The sequence below is a fragment of the Onychostoma macrolepis genome, chromosome 10 (genome assembly GCF_012432095.1).
Source record: "Onychostoma macrolepis isolate SWU-2019 chromosome 10, ASM1243209v1, whole genome shotgun sequence".
Taxonomy (NCBI): domain Eukaryota; kingdom Metazoa; phylum Chordata; class Actinopteri; order Cypriniformes; family Cyprinidae; genus Onychostoma; species Onychostoma macrolepis.
In genome coordinates, this window is record NC_081164.1 from 14,027,730 (window position 1) to 14,045,101 (window position 17,372).

The 17,372-nt window shown below is 36.5% G+C and overlaps 2 protein-coding genes across 4 annotated transcripts in view; both read right to left on the reverse strand.

Annotated features, from left to right (window-relative positions):
• Window positions 1-1,262: 1,262 nt before the first annotated feature.
• On the reverse strand, window positions 1,263-6,209 carry npm1a (nucleophosmin 1a). Its single transcript, XM_058789563.1, has 10 exons — window positions 6,055-6,209; window positions 4,825-4,907; window positions 4,616-4,735; window positions 4,402-4,495; window positions 4,189-4,301; window positions 4,051-4,103; window positions 3,884-3,947; window positions 3,603-3,806; window positions 3,345-3,419; window positions 1,263-2,052 (listed from the first exon to the last, which is right to left on the reverse strand). Exons 1-10 carry the CDS (start codon window positions 6,092-6,094, stop codon window positions 2,011-2,013), a joined length of 888 nt encoding a protein of 295 aa, XP_058645546.1. The 5' UTR covers window positions 6,095-6,209; the 3' UTR covers window positions 1,263-2,010.
• A 1,118-nt stretch (window positions 6,210-7,327) lies between these two features.
• Window positions 7,328-17,372, reverse strand: part of kcnip1b (Kv channel interacting protein 1 b) — a 50,586-nt gene continuing 40,541 nt past the window's right edge. For 2 of the 3 annotated variants that reach the window (XM_058789565.1, XM_058789567.1), the window contains exons 2-8: window positions 12,982-13,106; window positions 12,208-12,277; window positions 12,034-12,104; window positions 11,843-11,950; window positions 11,660-11,764; window positions 11,340-11,402; window positions 7,328-10,928 (exon numbers count right to left, since the gene is read on the reverse strand). In XM_058789565.1, the coding sequence (XP_058645548.1) occupies window positions 10,881-10,928; window positions 11,340-11,402; window positions 11,660-11,764; window positions 11,843-11,950; window positions 12,034-12,104; window positions 12,208-12,277; window positions 12,982-13,106 (590 nt within the window). In that variant the 3' untranslated portion in view covers window positions 7,328-10,880. The remainder of the gene's footprint in view (window positions 10,929-11,339; window positions 11,403-11,659; window positions 11,765-11,842; window positions 11,951-12,033; window positions 12,105-12,207; window positions 12,278-12,981; window positions 13,107-17,372) is intronic. The other variant, XM_058789566.1, reaches the window with a different exon arrangement.

The window sequence follows — 17,372 nt, forward strand, 5'->3', positions numbered from 1 at the left end:
ATAATTTATTTGATAGAAGCAAACAGAGCTGGGTAGATTACTTACGCCTACAAATTGTAGTCTGTTACTGATTCCAAATTACATGACAAAAATTGTAGCCTAGTTAGTAGGCCTATTGTAATCTGTTACATTACACATTTTAGGTAGGCTAATATAATCAGACTACTTTTTGACCTAACTTGTTTATCACATCGATTTAAATATGATAATCTTATAACATATCAATATAAGAATACAAAGAGTAAGAAAATATATTCCATTCGTTGCTATAACAACATGAATGCATAACACATTACATTACCTCAAAGGAACAGCAAATGTAAAATTAAAACAAATTTTAAATCAGTAACATCAATCAAAATAAAACTTAGGCCTACTAGACAAAAAAAAAAAAAAAATATATATATATATATATATATACATTTGTGTACATGCATGTCATGCATTTACCAACATAAGAGAACCGTGAACATAATGTGATAATTATTAAAATATTTATTTTAAAATCTCAGGGGTACTTCAAGTAAATATATGGTCAACAATATATGGTGAAATATAGGTGAAAGAGGTTCAGATGACAAAAAGTTTGGGAATGACTGCATTTCATGTAAATAAGAAATAACATGAATGTGTGCATTTTAATGTGTTTGAAAGACAAAAGCCTCCCAAATGATATGTAAACCGTAATGTGTTCATCAGAAGTTCATGCAAATGTTGAAACGCTTCTAAAACAGGAAATGATTTTCGGAAATCCAGTGGTCAAATGCTGTTTGTCCACCTGACCAGTAACTGGTCTTTGTGTGAAAGTCCACAAAACTGGACTTTATGAGTGTAGCTACTGAAAGTGGTATGGTAGGCTATAGAAAGGAACATTTAAAAGACAAAAAAGAGGAATTAATTTTTTTGCTACTGTGTGAATTAAATAAGTAAAAAAGTAACTGTAGTTTGATTACAAGTATTTTAAAATGTAACAAATCTAATTACAAGAACTTAATTTTTGGAATCTGATTATGTAATCCAGATTGCATGTAATCAGTTACTAGTTCTGAATGCAAGAAAACAAGGCAAGGCGATCTACAGATTTCTCATGTAAAAATAACTAAGCGATGCAGGCAGGTTTTTTTTCAACTGGTTCTGAGGTAATGTTAGAATTCACAAATATCTATACAAACAAACCGAGGGTAAGAAAGTTTAAGTGGGGGTTAACAATCAAGATAAAAGAAACAGTCCTGACTTCTACAAGAGGAATTTTATGAGCCATATTAAATGGGTTAACACTTGTGAAATATAAACTTTATTTGCATTTAAACAGATTCAACCAAGTCAAAAAAAAAGAAGTGAACCACCTCTGAATTGCAGTCCACAGATTACGAGTTCAGAGATTTAGCTGCACAGACTGTGACATTAACAGTATACATTCTTGACATTTGGATTTCTTACAGTTGACTAATCAATCCCAAACATACAGTACATCCCTCCTTCTAGCAGGTTACAAGATATTGACAATTACAAAATTAACATGAACTGTTGAAATACTGGAATTCATCACTGATACCATTCTGAAACCCATTAATCATGCATTGCAAATCAGGTCAAGCTGTTCAAGATTTCAGTAAATTGACTTCTCAGGTGCATCTCTAATCAGAATGCCATACACAAATTTCCATGTAATTTTAAAGAAGCCATGGACGGGTTGTCAACAAATCTCCAAATAAATTAGAGGGTTGAAATCTGTTGCTCAGACTCATTTAAGCAACAAGGCTGCAAAATGAAGGACACACTCCATGAACATGACAACACCACAGGGGTGAGGAGAGGCCAGATTGCAAAGGATGAAAAAGGTCATGTTCTGAGTAAAGTCTTTTCAGGGAATGGCACGGATTTGACATAAAAACTGAAGAATATGGGGACAAACTTAAAATTGCAGGTAACAAAAAAGTAAAATCATGGTCAAAAAAAGAAAAAGGGGAGCGCCTAATAATTTAAGCAAAACAAAAGATGGTTTTGCTCTTATTTTACACTCTGTCTCCACTTCCAGAGCTCCTCGATTACCTTTGGGGAAAAAACAAAACAAAAGTACAAGTAAGACCTTCATTCATGACAGTTTCTAATGTGTTCTTTATGCTAGCATCTATTAATTTATTATGAATAATTCAAGCATACATTGACTTGAATACACCTCTTTGATAATTAAAAGGTTACTTCACCCGAAAATGAAAATTATCCCAGGTTTTACTCACCCTCGAGCCATCCTAGGTGTATATGACTTTCTTCTTTCAGACGAATCCATTCGGGAGTTATATTAAAAATTGTCCTGGCTATTCCAAGCGTTATTGCTGCAGTGGATGGGCGTTTCTCTTTTACAGTCCAAAACACGTAAAATAAAGTGCGCACATCCATAATAAAACATGCCTCACACGGCTCCGGGGCATGAATAAAGGCCTCCTGTAGCGATTCCATGTGTTTTTGTTAGATAAATACCCATATTTCCTCACTTCTGCTGACTGTCGTATGCGGAAGCAGTTCCAACGGATGACGTAGGATGTATGCGTCACGCGCGCGCGCCTCTGAGATATGCTAGTCTCATGAGTTTGTTTCCAGGAGCAAAGAAAGCAAAATTTACTTTAGCAAAGGAAAACCAGTCTCCTCATGGCTTATATCGAAATCCCCCTACATGTTTCTTTACAAATATTCGGTTCGTACTTCTAATTCATGACCGGCGTTTTGTTTTGTTTGTGCTCCGCGTTCATCACTAATCACGCAACGCCTACGTCATCCGCCAGAACTGCTTCCGCATATGACAGATGGCGGAAGTGATAGAAAAGTGTTTATGATGTTTGAAATATGGATATTTTTCTTACAAAAACACATGGATTCGCTACAGGAGGCCTTTATTCACCCCCCCGGAGCCGTGTGAGGCACGTTTCATTACTGATGCGTGCACTTTATTTAAAGTGTTTTGGACTGTTGAACAGAAACACCCGCCCACTGCAGTGATAGAGCTTAGAAGTGCCAGGACAATTTTTAATATAACTCCGATTGGACTCGTCTGAATGAAGAAAGTCATATACACCTAGGATGGCTTGAGGGTGAGTAAATAACAGGCTAATTTTCATTTTGGGGTGAACTGACCCTTTAACATGTTTTTACTTTCATTTATTTTAAACATCTGGCAGCCAAAAAACCTGGGTGTCCCAGTATCATAACGGACATCATTAAAACATTATTTCTTAGACAAAAAGCATGAATGCATGAAGCAGTTATCTTAATTTCATAAATATTTGAAAAACTACTGTAAGCCAAATCTAAATTTTCAGGGTTTGATAAACAAAAAATGCACATACCTTTGTGTCGGTGACTTTTAAGCCATACTTTACGAAGTTCTCAAACTTTGGCTGTAATTTTGGCAATGCTATACCCTGAAAAAACAAACAAACAAACATACATGAATGCTATTTTCTGGTATGATTTTTTTCAATAATATCAAGCACAAATAAAACTTTTCCCATTGTATCCCAAAGCATAGAAGGATGATAGTCTCTTACGACATGAAAAATCATATTGTGACTTCATATGCAGAGAGGATGCAAAAGAAAACATACCTTTTCTACACTCGCCATAATCTTGGCTTTGATCTCTGGGACAGTGAAAACCCGTGGTGTCTGTGGTGTTTTGGGCGACTGTGTTTTCTTGTCACCCTTTTTGTTCTTTTCAGGAGTCTTGTTCTGTTGTTTAGCAGGCGTATTGGGCTTGGGACCTTTTCCGTTCTGTGCAGGGGTCTGTGGTTTGGATGGTTTCTTCTTTTCCTGACGGAATAATTAGGAAAATAAGCATTTCTGACCACAGTTTTAAACATTCTACAAGATGTAGGGCCTGATTTCACCTTTACAGGAGACTCTTCTTCACTTTCCTCCTCATCATCTTCATCATCCTCCTCATCATCATCTCTGGAAGGTAAAATGATAATATTTAATTTACTAAATTTTGACCTACTATTTCTAAAATACTAAATACCTATGACTTTACATAGATAGCAAAGACAACACGTACTCATCTTCATCGTCATCCTCATCATCTTCCTCTTCATCCAACTTTATTTTTTTCTATGAGAGAAAGTTGGTTAGAGAATGAGCCACAAAATTACATGTACATATCAATGAAAGGATCCCAATTCATTCCAGAACTTACTGAAGGCTTCTGAGTCACCGATGCTGGCCTCTTCTTAGCTGTTGTCAATGTCTCTTCTTCTTCCTCCTCCTCCTCCTCCTCTTCTTCATCAAAGGACTGGTCTCCTCCCATGACTGAAAGAAAAGTACCAATAAGAAACTTCCAAAGCAGTTTTCCACACGGTTATCAATCACAAATAATCATACGCTTCCTCAAGTATTATGAAGTACTCACTAACGAGATGCTGTCCACTAATGTGAACTGGACCGGAACCAGAGCGTAGGCGGAACACAACAGGTGGAGTGATCTCAAACCCACCCAAACACACCTGCGATACAAACACATCTTTAGTTAAAAACATCAACAAGGGCATTTCAAGGAGATCAACTCAAGTGTACCCAAAAGATGTGTGAAATGACATTGCTCAATGGATGGACCTTCTACTTACACTGGGGAGAGTGGAAGGCTTGAGTGTGGCCAGAACAGCTTTGACCTTCTGACCCTCTGAATCTTGCCCTTCGATCTCCACAACGTTCAGTTCGTCTTTTGTTGTGGGATCAACGCAGGCCTGCAACAATTAACAAATAAGCAAATGCCTTCTATACAAAATCTGAATGTTAATAAAAATTGGAGGACTGTTTCAAAAAGGCCACGTACCATTCTGACTGATAACTGATGATCATAATCATCATCATCCTCTGGATTAAAAGAGACCTCCTTGCCTGCCTTGAGCTCACAACCTATAAAAACAAACAAGTTTATTTAAAAAAGTATTAAATGTAACGTTAATGGAAAATGTAACTAAATTCTGCAAACCGGTGTTCTCCAGCAATTCTCTCTTCAAAACAATTAAGTGATTCATTTACTTTGGCACGTGGTCCCTGATACGGATCTTGGTTTAATAAAAGAGTCAGTGAACCGCTTGGTCTGATTCAATCCGATTCGTGAAGGAATCATTCCGCTGAAATGATACGGCTCCAAAGAACGAATCGTTCACGTTCGTTTTTATAACCTCCACTTTAATCTGCATCGTTTTTAGAGAATCGTGTTTAAAACAGCAACAAAACTAACAAAATGCAGCCAACGGTTTCACGTGGAGGCAAGAAAGTACACGTGGCAAGTACATGTTGATATTTTAATTTACTGCTAAAGACCTGACAATGCCGACAAAACGTTTAAACCAGAATTGCGTTTCCATTGTAATAATTTTCAAACGCCGTTAGCATTGGTATAATTTGAGCAAAAGACCCGGTGTGTCTGTTAGGAAAACGAAACTAAGAAAAAAACAGAACTTATGTAACGGAGGCCTCCATTACACTTAATTAGCATCCATTTGACTTATCACATATAACAAAGAATATACATTTAAGTTGCATGCTATTCAAACACGTGTAGCACAGTGACGCCATTTTGGAGCGCCAGGACCAGCGCACGTGTTTGGAGACACACGAGCTGTAGCCTGTGGAGGTTTCGTTTCGTTGCTTTAATACGTTTAATTTAGAAGTTTATTTTGAATTTGTCTATAAAAGCTAGAACAAACATAAATCTGTCTCAGGTTAATTGCTGATTACCACTATGTAATGTAGTGCTAACCGATTAGCTAGCGAATCCATGCTCTACACGTGTTGTTTAATGTCACTCCACACCGAGCCATTTAATAACGATATTACGACGTATTTACACCAGTTAACACATCAACATGTGCTGCTAAGCAATTTAAATCTGACAATATAATTTGGGGTAAGTTGGTTGGCTGGCAACTAACGTTACACTACGCCATGCTCAGTTTGCGTAACTTACTAGTGCCACGTTTACGTACTATACGTGTGATTTAATAGACTATTATGACAAGAACGGATCAATATAAGTATTTAACTCATTACATACCGTACAGGAAGGTTTGGGGGCCCATTTGTTCGAGATCCATCTCTGTAGGCTATGTGAGTGTGCGTAGAATGAACTGTGCCGCGCGCTCGAGTGCAGGATGGACACACTAACCCACATTGAGTATAACACACCCATTACTGGGACGGTCTTCCTGCTCAGCCAATGAATCCGCTCCACAGGCAGAGAATCACGGAGTTTGGGGCCGGATTGATATGTACTGTAGAGCATGACATTTATCCAGATAAGCGTGTCTTGGAAAGATTTAAATTAAATGTATTACTCTCGCGCATTGTGTGCATTGGAAAAAGAAATAAAACTGTAAAAGTGATTTTTCGAAGTGAAACAAAGGATTATTGGAGTACGTTTTACAAGAACATATTTTAGGCTCTCCTTCCAAATTTCTAATTCTAATTCAATGTGCTAATTTCAGTTTCCTGGTAGGTAGTTAGTTGAGAAATTTACTGGCGATTTCTGAGTGAAAAATTTTAAACTAAATCACCCGTATGTATAAAACTTCTCAGAAATGCTCTTAAGAATAGTCTTAAGCTTAGACTTGTGTCAAAAAAATTCTTAGTAAAAACTAGGACTTTTCTAAGAGTAGGAGACTTTTATAAAGAAGCTAAAAGCAGCTTTCAGTAAAGTCTAGACTGATTCTTAAGTGTTGACTGAGGTGACACTTAAGTGTTGTGAACGAAGGACTACAATGGTGTCAACACAAAATGGCTGACCTCGACCTCTGAATCCGTAATGGTGAGCCTGCTCAAGTCACAGCAGCTCAACACCAATCATTTAATGTAACTACAATGAAATCATTTAATTAAGACACTGAAATATTTTAATTTAAATGTGTTTTTTTTTTTTTAATTGCTTTGCATTGTGCACAATTATCACAAATTGTTACTGATGCTTTGTTTTCTATTGCTATGTCTCCTCATTTACAGTTGGAGCAATGATGTGAACGAGTTCCATCAATGGCTCCAACTACGGAAAGCCCAGAATCTTCATAAAAGTGGCTTGTTTTTGCAATATGGTTTGGCGGCCATATACAGGTGCATCTCAATAAATTAGAATGTCGTGGAATAGTTCATTTATTTCAGTAATTTAACTCAAAAATTTTGGCTCACATTTAACAAAAACCCACCAATTCACAAATTCACAAAACCTACATCATCTCAACAAATTAGAATACTTCATAAGACCGATTTAAAAAAAAAGAAAAGATTTTTAGTGAATTGTTGGCCTTCTGGAAAGTATGTTCATTTACTGTATATGTACTCAGTACTTGGTAGGGGCTCCTTTTGCTTCAATTACTGCCTCAATTGGCGTGGCATGGAGGTGATCAGTTTGTGGCACTGCTGAGGTGGTATAGAAGCCCAGGTTTCTTTGACAGTGGCCTTCAGCTCATCTGCATTTTTTGGTCTCTTGTTTCTCATTTTCCTCTTGACAATACCCTATAGATTCTCTATGGGGTTCAGGTCTGGTGAGTTTCCTGGCCTGTCAAGCACACCAACACCATGGTCATTTAACCAGCTTTTGGTGCTTTTGTTAGTGTGGGCAGGTGCCAAATCCTGCTGGAAAATGAAATCAGCATCTTTAAAAAGCTGGTCAGCAGAAGGAAGCATGAAGTGCTCCAAAATTTCTTGGTAAACGGGTGCAGTGACTTTGGTTTTCAAAAAAACACAATGGACCAACAGCAGCAGATGACATTGCACCCCAAATCATCACAGACCGTGGAAACTTAACACTGGACTTCAAGCAACTTGGGCTATGAGCTTCTTCACCCTTCCTCCAGACTCTAGGACCTTGGTTTCCAAATGAAATACAAAACTTGCTCTCATTTGAAATAGAGGACTTTGGACCACTGGGCAACAGTCCGGTTCTTCTTCTTCTCCTTAGCCCAGGTAAGACACCTCTGACATTGTCTGTGGTTCAGGAGTGGCTTAACAAGAATAATACGACAACTGTAGCCAAATTCCTTGACACGTCTGTGTGTGGTGGCTCTTGATGCCTTGACCCCAGCCTCAGTCCATTCCTTGTGAAGTTCACTCAAATTCTTGAATCGATTTTGCTTGACAGTCCTCATAAGGCTGCGGTTCTCTCAGTTGGTTGTGCATCTTTTTCTTCCAAATTTTTTCCTTCCACTCAACTTTCTGTTAACATGCTTGGATACAGCACTCTGTGAACAGCCAGCTTCTTTGGCAATGAATGTTTGTGGCTTACCCTCCTTGTGAAGGGTGTCAATGATTGTCTTCTGGACAACTGTCAGATCAGCAGTCTTCCCCATGATTGTGTAGCCTAGTGAACCAAACTGAGAGACCATTTTGAAGGCTCAGGAAAACTTTGCAGGTGTTTTGAGTTGATTAGCTTATTGGCATGTCACCATATTCTAATTTGTTGAGATCTTCACCCTTAATTAAAAAAAAAAAAATAATGTGCAAGATTTTGTAAGCACATTGCATTGTTGCTTAGAGTCAGTTGTTTTATTGGTGATAATAATGCTATGAAACATGCCAAATTGTGCGGTCATAATTTTTGGCCATGCTGTCATACAAAGAAATTATGAACACATGCAAAAACAAGAGGACCAATTAAATGTAAATAACTTATGTTGTAGTCGATGTGCCAGTGTTGCCAATGTTGCTAGATTTAGTGACTTCCTCACCCCTTTAGAATTTTTTTTTTTTTTCAAAAGCCTAGCAACAAAATCAATTTCTTGGACAAACCTTATCTACATTCCGAGACTCTTCCTTGACGTCATGAAGGCAAGTTCACTGATCTAAATAAATATAAATATAGATCATTGAACTGACCTTTATGAGGTCATCTAGCAACAATAAGTGACCAGTTTTAGCTACTTTCAATTGAAAGGAGTTGGCAACACTGGTCAGTGTTTTTTGTCCTTTGTATTTTAATGGTTTAAGTGAAATGTGGGGTCATAAAAAAAATTCTAATAAAAAAAAAAAAAAAAAATCCACACATCACTTATGACCACTGTTGTGTTTGATGGGGTTAGTGCCACAATATGTAAGACCCTGCTTAGTGTCATCACAGGTGCATTGCTGCATTTTTCCAATTTTCCAGCCAAAAAAAAAAATGTAATTACTACTTTCATTTCTGCAGTTAGAGTATTGACTTGTTGAGTGGAAGAGGTTATTAAATTTCTTACTTTGCCAGTTACAAAAAAAGAAAAAGAAAATACTTTTTGATCTTGACAATCAAGTTTGTATCGTTTTATCAACTCCATATTATCATATAAGTCCAGTATGTCATATTTTCACTGGAAAGTGTTTGTCTCCTCTTTGCTGCCATCTTGTTACTCCTAATTAGGTTAGGAGACCTCTCCAGCTCTCTTAAATAATTTAGGAGCTGAGACTTAACACTTAGGAACTTTTATGAATCACTCTTATTCTTAAGTCTAGGAATTCGAGTAAAATTACGTGATTCTTAGAATTTTGAAACTTATTTAACTCTGAGTGGCTTTATACATACTGCCCTTGATTTATGTTGCTTCACTTACTATACATTATTACATACTAGTGAGTCAGGTTATTATTTGCTGTCGTGGCACATCCATATTTTCTCATAATCCACTATAGTTGAGAACCACTGATCTATTCTGTTGTTTATATAGCAAAGCAACTCTACTGGCACCTAGGTAAAAAATAATAACAACCCAACAGTCTTTGGCGTATAAACGGTGAAATAAGAAAACACAGCTGAATGCTATTCCACAAATGTTTTTAATCCGTTTCGATTGAGATTTGAATTGCACAGAATACTTCATTTTCACAGTTTGTATCTGTCTCATTGGACATTTCTTCATGTGGCACCATACTTGCAAGTATATACATAGCTTATATGTCCTACGGCTGACCCTGACCCATAAATAATTATTATTTTTCTTTATTTTGTGTGATTTATCTGGATTTTTTTTCCCCCTCTTACAAACACTGCCTTGTCCTTCTTGAAACTATGCAGAGGTATCTGGGAACATAAGGGTAACCAGGGACTAGATTGTCATTTGTTGGGTTTGAATACAGTTGTGATTTTGTAGTTTTCCTTAATACTCCTCACTTACTTTCATACTTGGACGCACACACTTAACTTCTGTCCCACCTTATTCACTATGATCTGGTGGGCAAAAATGGCTTGGTAAGTACTGACACAGACATACATTAAGTGGGCGGACTGGAAACCGCAATTACTAACAAACAACGTTGACAACACAAGACAGAATCGACATCAAATTAAGTATCATTTAAACTCTATGTCATAGATAATTAAATCATAAAATTAGATATTTTGAAGGCCAGCATTATTTTCAAGCAACTCATAGCGAACACATCTGCTGGTTTTTCTCATGCAAGCTTTTTTGGCAAAGAAAGCAAGCAAAGGAGGCTGTAGTTCCTCCTGGATGCAGTTCCAGTACACCAAATGTAGAGTCCTGAGTTCTAGGGTCAAGCAAATGAAAAACGTTTGAGAGTGGCTTTCTTTTTTTTCGTAGGGAAGACGGATGTTGATCATCACCACTTGTCAGGAAATACACAATGCATTCCAAACATATGTAGTCTTCCGTGGCTGGATCAAAGTGGATTCTGGGCTGGCAATTTCCCAAAACACCAGCAAGAAACAACACTGAATATATTACAAGGTTTGAATAGAGAGAGGACAACAAAGCCCACAGACTCTCATTGCTCTCATGCCATCATATTCCCCCAGAACTCAGTTCAGTGAAATATAGCAAATATATATTTAAATGTAAAATCCCTTTTGCGTTCTATTTCCCACTCTCTGTTTTGTTCTTTTCTTCTTCTGGTGGAGCTTCTCTACATCACATTTTCAAAGAGCTGCATGGATCTCATCATGTTTTCATCCTGGTGAGAAAGAGAGAGAGAGAGAAAGTTTTAGATGTAATTCATCAGTTTGACCACACAGAGGCAGTAGAATCTTTTTAGTCAAACTTGATATTGACTTTTTTAATTTTTTAATTTTATTAAATACACCAGTATGTGGCTTTTCCCACATTTTTAAAAAAGAAAGAATTACATTTGGAATGTAAATATCACGTGTAAAATCGCCCTTCTACCTGACAGATGTCACTGAAACAAACAATCAGGCTCAGTAAAAAGGCTCTGAGAGTAACAGGTTTTGAGCCATTAATTACTTTGCATGTTTAAGATTGCTGACACACCTTTAGGAGGTGGGGTTTGGAGAAAGGGGCGTGGCAAATTCACCAAAAGACTAAGGCAGATGTAAATAAAACATCTAAAACGATATAAACATACCTCCTGACAGGCAAGCACAAACTCATCCAATGTTACAACTCCATCTTTGTTTTTGTCCATTTTCTGTAGGAGAGAGAAATTGATTTGGATTGCTCTGACATTTTTTTTTGCTGTAAAATGGGAATTGCTAACTATTCGTTTTATCCCAAAATCAAAAGACATGGACAAATCAACAAGAAAATGAAGTCTATTTTGAGCCACATAATTTGATGAGAATCACCATTGAATATATATATATATATATATATATATATATATATATATATATATATATACATTTTTAAATGAAATTTAAATCTAAATAATTTCTCATTACTGACGTTAAAGAAGGCATCCACATGCTGCTTTGGTACATCCCCTTTTAAAGCTGGATACGTGTACTTCCCCATCATGTCATAGATGGCCCTCACTATCTCTGTCATTTCCTGTGAGGTACATGAAGACTGAGTGAGTTATTGAATTAAGTTATGTTAATTATGACTGCCTATTTAAATATGATATACCTCCTTATTGATTAATCCATCTCTGTTAATGTCATAGAGATAAAATGTCCATTCCAGTTTCTCTCTGACCGTCCCCCGCAGTAGAGTAGATAGTCCCATCACAAAGTCCTGAGAGAAAGACAGAAAAAATAAAATCTCTAAAATCCATATTTTTTTTAATGCTGTGCTAGGAGTCCACATTTTCTTCATACCTCAAACTTTATGGATCCATTATTTCTGGTGTCAAATGCATTGAAGAGATAATGTGCATATGTGCTGGCATCTGGTACAGAAGACACCAGATGAAAACATTAGACACTTTGATTATCTAAAATTTATCATAAGAAGCATGTAATATTTAAGGATTTCTCTTTTTTTTTTAGTACCTCCATGTGGAAAAAACTGTGCATAAATGTGTTTAAATGTCTCCTCATTCACTACTCCACTTGGACACTCCTGAGGAAAAAACAAAACAAAAACATTATTAATATTATATTGTAAACATAATATTGGCTTGAGGCACCTAGTAGTAATTGGATTAGTTAAATAATTAATAAATATAATATAATATAATAATTTTATTAAAATATATTTGTAATATTATAATAATAAATGTTTTTTTTTTCAATATATTTTTAATAAATATTCCACAAATCACCTGCAGTTATGTGACACATATTCATGAGAATGGTAAAAAAAAAAAACAACAACAAAAAAACACTGCCATATAATACACAGTGGTTTTGGTAAAGCTTTTTTAACCCAACAAATATGAGCTGCTGTGTGGGTTGCTGAGCCTGACTGTTTATGTGTGTCTAATAGAGCGTGTGAATGCTGGTATTGTGAAATATGACTGGCTGACTGTGGCTTGAGGCTAGCACACAGTGATTAGTGACATGCTGGATAATGCAAAGAGGAACAATAAGGGTTTACAGAGTTTTAAAGACAGATGAGACATGGCAAACAGAACCACGGGGACAGTATATGCAGATGAGATGCGATGATTCATAAGAGAAGATATTGAGGCATAAGGATATATTACATAAACACTATAAGCTTCTTATCAGATTCCAAAATGTGTCAAAAGACATTTGTGTAAAGTAAATGTGCAGATGTGGGAGTGATGAGAAGGATGAGATGAGAAATACCAGGCAACGTACATTTTTAAAGCCTCTGTAAAGGACTTGTAGCTCTTGCTTGGTGAAGTTTGTCTGCGCCTCGAGCTGCTCGAGACCCTCCGGCCGATGGCAGACCATTGTCATCTCTAATTCATCATCTATCTTATCTAGAGAGAGAAAGCAAGCCACATGTCAGTTTCAGGCTGATAAATGACCACTGGTTGCTCCTTCACCGCACAGTAAATATCAACTTTCTCTCAGATGCTCCTCCTTAAATTTCTTAAGAGAAATAAAAGTGAGACAAATACGATTTTTTTTGCATTCACATGGAAATCTCAGACTTTGCAAATCTGAGCACAGTGTTTGAAAATATTGAAATGTCTTTTGAATCTCTAAGACACTTTTAGAGTCACTTCACCCAAAAATGAAAATTCTGTAATTAATTGCTCACTATCATGTTTTTCCAAATCCGTAAAACCTTCGTTCATATTCAGAACACAAATTAAGATATTCTGACAGTCTCCTGACCCTGCATAACGTTCCCAGGCCCAGAAGGACATCATTATAACAGTCCATGTGACATCAGTAGTTCAACTGTATTTTTATGAAGCTACGAGAATAGTTTTTGTGCGCAAAGAAACAAAAATAACAACTTTATTCAACAACTTCTTTTCTGGGTCAGGACACACGTCCACGAGAGTACTACAATGGATGAACCACTCACATGGACTATTTTAACAATGTCCTGGGCCTTAAACGTGCCAGTTGTGTTGCTGTCCATGCAGGGTCAGAAAGCTCACGGATTTCATCAAAAAATATCTTAATTTATGGTCTGAAGATGAATGAAGGTCTTTGTTTGGAACAACATGATGGTGAGTGACAGAATTTTAATTTTTAAAATTTTTAAAATTTAGCTTTTCTATTTACATGTTACCCTTGGGTCAAATTATGTGTGGTCATGACATTTGCTTACCACTGCTACGCAGATGATACTCAATTGTAAACACGATAAAGCCTGGTACCACAGATACATCCTGTATCAGTACTAGTAGTATTAATAATCTCTCTTATAGTATGGTTGCCTTATCTAATAATGTTTGAAAAGAGACCCATAACCTAGGTGCAATTTTTGACACTGAACTGCCCTTCAATGCCCAGATGCCTAAAGTGGTGCAGTCTTGCTTTACACAACTGACACAAGTAATGAAGATTAAATCATTTCTTTCTTTTGCTGATTTAGGAAAGGGCATTCATGCTTTTATCTCCTCCAGATTTGACTACTGTAAAGCACTTTATTCTGGTATCAGCAGGCGAAACATCCAAATACTTTATACAGTATGTATATATATATATATATATATATATATATATATATATATATATATATATATATACATACATATGTGTGTGTGTGGGTAATTATTTAAAAGTGCATACACAATTCCAAAAATAAATGTTTTTTTTTTTTCTCCCATTTTTTGTACACCAGTCATTTTTGATGGGAACACCAGAAGGGTAAAAATGTTGGAAAGAATCCTCATATTCATTGGCTGCCGCCTCTGTAAGTACGCCATTAGCTGTTGTTTGAAAATGAAACGCTTAGTATTGTACTTTACCACTGGAGACAATGGGAGAATCAGTAGTTGTAAGGCTAAAGAAGCAGAAAAGATCTGAAGCCGAAGAAATAAAAAGCCAAAAAAAAACAAAAAACAAAAAAACAGGCATAAATATTGAGCAATGGTAACCGCAAATTGGAAAGTTGCAATGCTATCTCACGGTCAATTCGTACATATTTTACAAGGTGGCTAATTCATGCAATTTTGTACAATTTCTGTGAAGGGTAGGGTTAGGGACGGTCATTCGTATGAATTCCTATGAATTTGCGACCTTGTAAAATACATAAGATTTTTCACAAATTGTATGAAAGTGAGGTCATACGAATTAGCCATCCCATAAAATATGTAGGAATTGCTGTGATATCAGATTGGAAAATCCTGAGTAGTAATGCTCAGTAAAACTTTCTAAAACTGACTATTATAATTTACATTAGAATATACTGTAGTGTAATTTGCATCAAACTTAACAGACCATCATGCTGCTCCACATCAGTAGATGGCAGTACAGCATCTAAAGGTTGTGGTAAAAAATTTGCCGGTAAAAAAGGTCCATTGTCTGTTGTCAGTAGGGTTTTAATGTATGAAGCACAGCTCACACAAAAGTCACTTTTAAACAAAGCAGTTTTCTGTTGGTCAATGTGGCAAATTTGTGTGACCAGCCTGAACCTGAAGCAAAATCTGCATGGGTAAATCATTTACTCTCAGAAAAAAATCCTGATTGTGTGGATTCCTATTGAAATTACTGGATTTCACCCGTCAAATGCATCCGTTGAACAACCATAAACATCACCACACCATCACTCTGTTGTGGTATCAGCACTTGAAGTACACGAAGAACAGCAATGCTAATGCTAGCTAGCTAACTAATGAATGTCCCTTTAATAACAAGTAGTAATCTTTAGTTTGAATTTTAGTTTGGTTAACATTTTCTTAGTGCAGAGAGGTTACAGAAGCATCATGGGATTGTCGGTGGTGATTAGAAACACACTGTTTCCCTTTGCAAAAACAGAAACTGTGCTTGGGGCAAACCCACAACGTAGGGTAGAGTTGTGGGTTTGCACCCACCCCCTCCCTCCTTAAGGATTGTGTATTTTTTTTTAGTGAAACAAAAGTTAAATGTGTTCAGAAAAGTTATCATAGTTTTAGTGACAATGACATAAATTATAAACCAAATATGAAAAATGTCCAGAGTTTTCATGTCATTAGATTTTTAACACATTTGATTTGTGCCAAGGGGGCATTTTACCCCATGGGGCAAAACACCCCCATTGGTGGGGTAAAATGCCCCCCAGTCTGACAAAGCAATTTGCTTTAAATATTTACAGCAAAATCAGAGTACAGGCAGTTTTAGCTTAAAATTAAAAATTAATATAATTACGAATTACAAAATTATAATGGTCTATTTGAAAAAAAAAAAAAAAATAATAATAATTAGCCGATGATAAATGGCTAGCTAACTAGCTACCTGATGCTAACTTGAGGTAATTTTTAAATATAAAGTCCAAATAATTTTATTCAACCAACTAGTTAGAATACATTTGTTGGAAAAACAAAGGATTTGATGTTCAGAACAGAATAACTACAGTAACTGCCCAATGCCCCCAGGGGGCGTTTTACCCCACAGACTATGTTTGAGAAAAAAAAAATTATGTAATTCTGAAAATATAATTATATTTTTATTAAATAACACGCACTCCCTATCTACAGACCCTACTGTTCTCATATCATATATAACTGTGATGTTCTACAAAACAACAAGCTTTGAAATACTTTCTTACTGCTGAAAATGAGATAATTTACTGTGAAATCCGTTTTCTCTTCGGTACATCACCAGTGTAAGCTTCATGGTGAAAACTTCTACATCACTCTCGTCAACATAGTCTATAGTTACAATAAAAATGTATCTTGACTTTATCTTGTGGTTATTTTGGGAAATAACAACCCCACATTTACCCTACACCTCCACTTCAAAGACTTTCACTTTGGTAGGAAAGAAACGTGGATGATTCATATGTTTCGACACACACACACAGGCTCACACACACTTGCGCACTCGCCCCCTGCAGGCCATGCTTCTGCTGCTGTGTCAGCTCCGGCAAAATGATTGGTTGTGGATAGAGAGGCAGATGGGGTGATGGGGAAATCAGTAGAACGAATGAAAATGGCCATGGGTGGCTTGAGGGAAGACCTTCATCTTTCACAGAACACTGGAGAGCCATTGCATCTCCTTATAAATGCTCCAGCCCTTTATAAATCCTCTCTCTGGTTTTCAAACACGCACACCTTAACCTTCCATATATCCTCAAATACATACGTAGATGTGCATATATAAAGTGATGGAAGGTTATTTGAGATGTTAAAATACTTTCTCAGTTTGTTACATTGATTGTTAAGTGTGCAGAGGGAACTATAAGAAAGCCATTAGTGGGCTGATTTCCCTGAAGAGTTTTAAACATTGTGCTGCTTATGTTGATCCAATGTGTCCCTTAGTGTGACTTCTGGGGCATGATCTTGGCTGCTAATGTCAGGCGTATGTGCTTGAATTCACACAGGATTGGACCATATTGTGATTAAACCATATGTTGGTGAAAAAATGAAGTTCTCTATTTGAGAGGGTTCCAAACTATTTTGAATTCTACCGTCAATGACAATCTATTACATCAGTTTTTCCCCTTGTACTCAACATATGGCCACATCAGCTTTATGATTTATTGCACAGCCAGTAACACAATTCTCAGTCACTAATGAGTTTTATTCATTCTTTATTTCCTACATATAGTGCTCAGCGTGCCGTTATTTCCCACATTTCAAACACAT

Bases quoted from the DNA above. Each gene is read 5' to 3' on its own strand.
- npm1a (XM_058789563.1), bottom strand. From the start codon at position 6,094: ATGGATCTCGAACAAATGGGCCCCCAAACCTTCCTGTACG. The intron at 4,496-4,615 runs GTAAGTAGAAGG...TTTGTATCGCAG, and splicing joins AGCCTTCCACTCTCCCCAGT to GTGTGTTTGGGTGGGTTTGA. The intron at 3,948-4,050 runs GTACGTGTTGTC...TTTACCTTCCAG, and splicing joins GAGGATGACGATGAAGATGA to AGATGATGATGAGGAGGATG.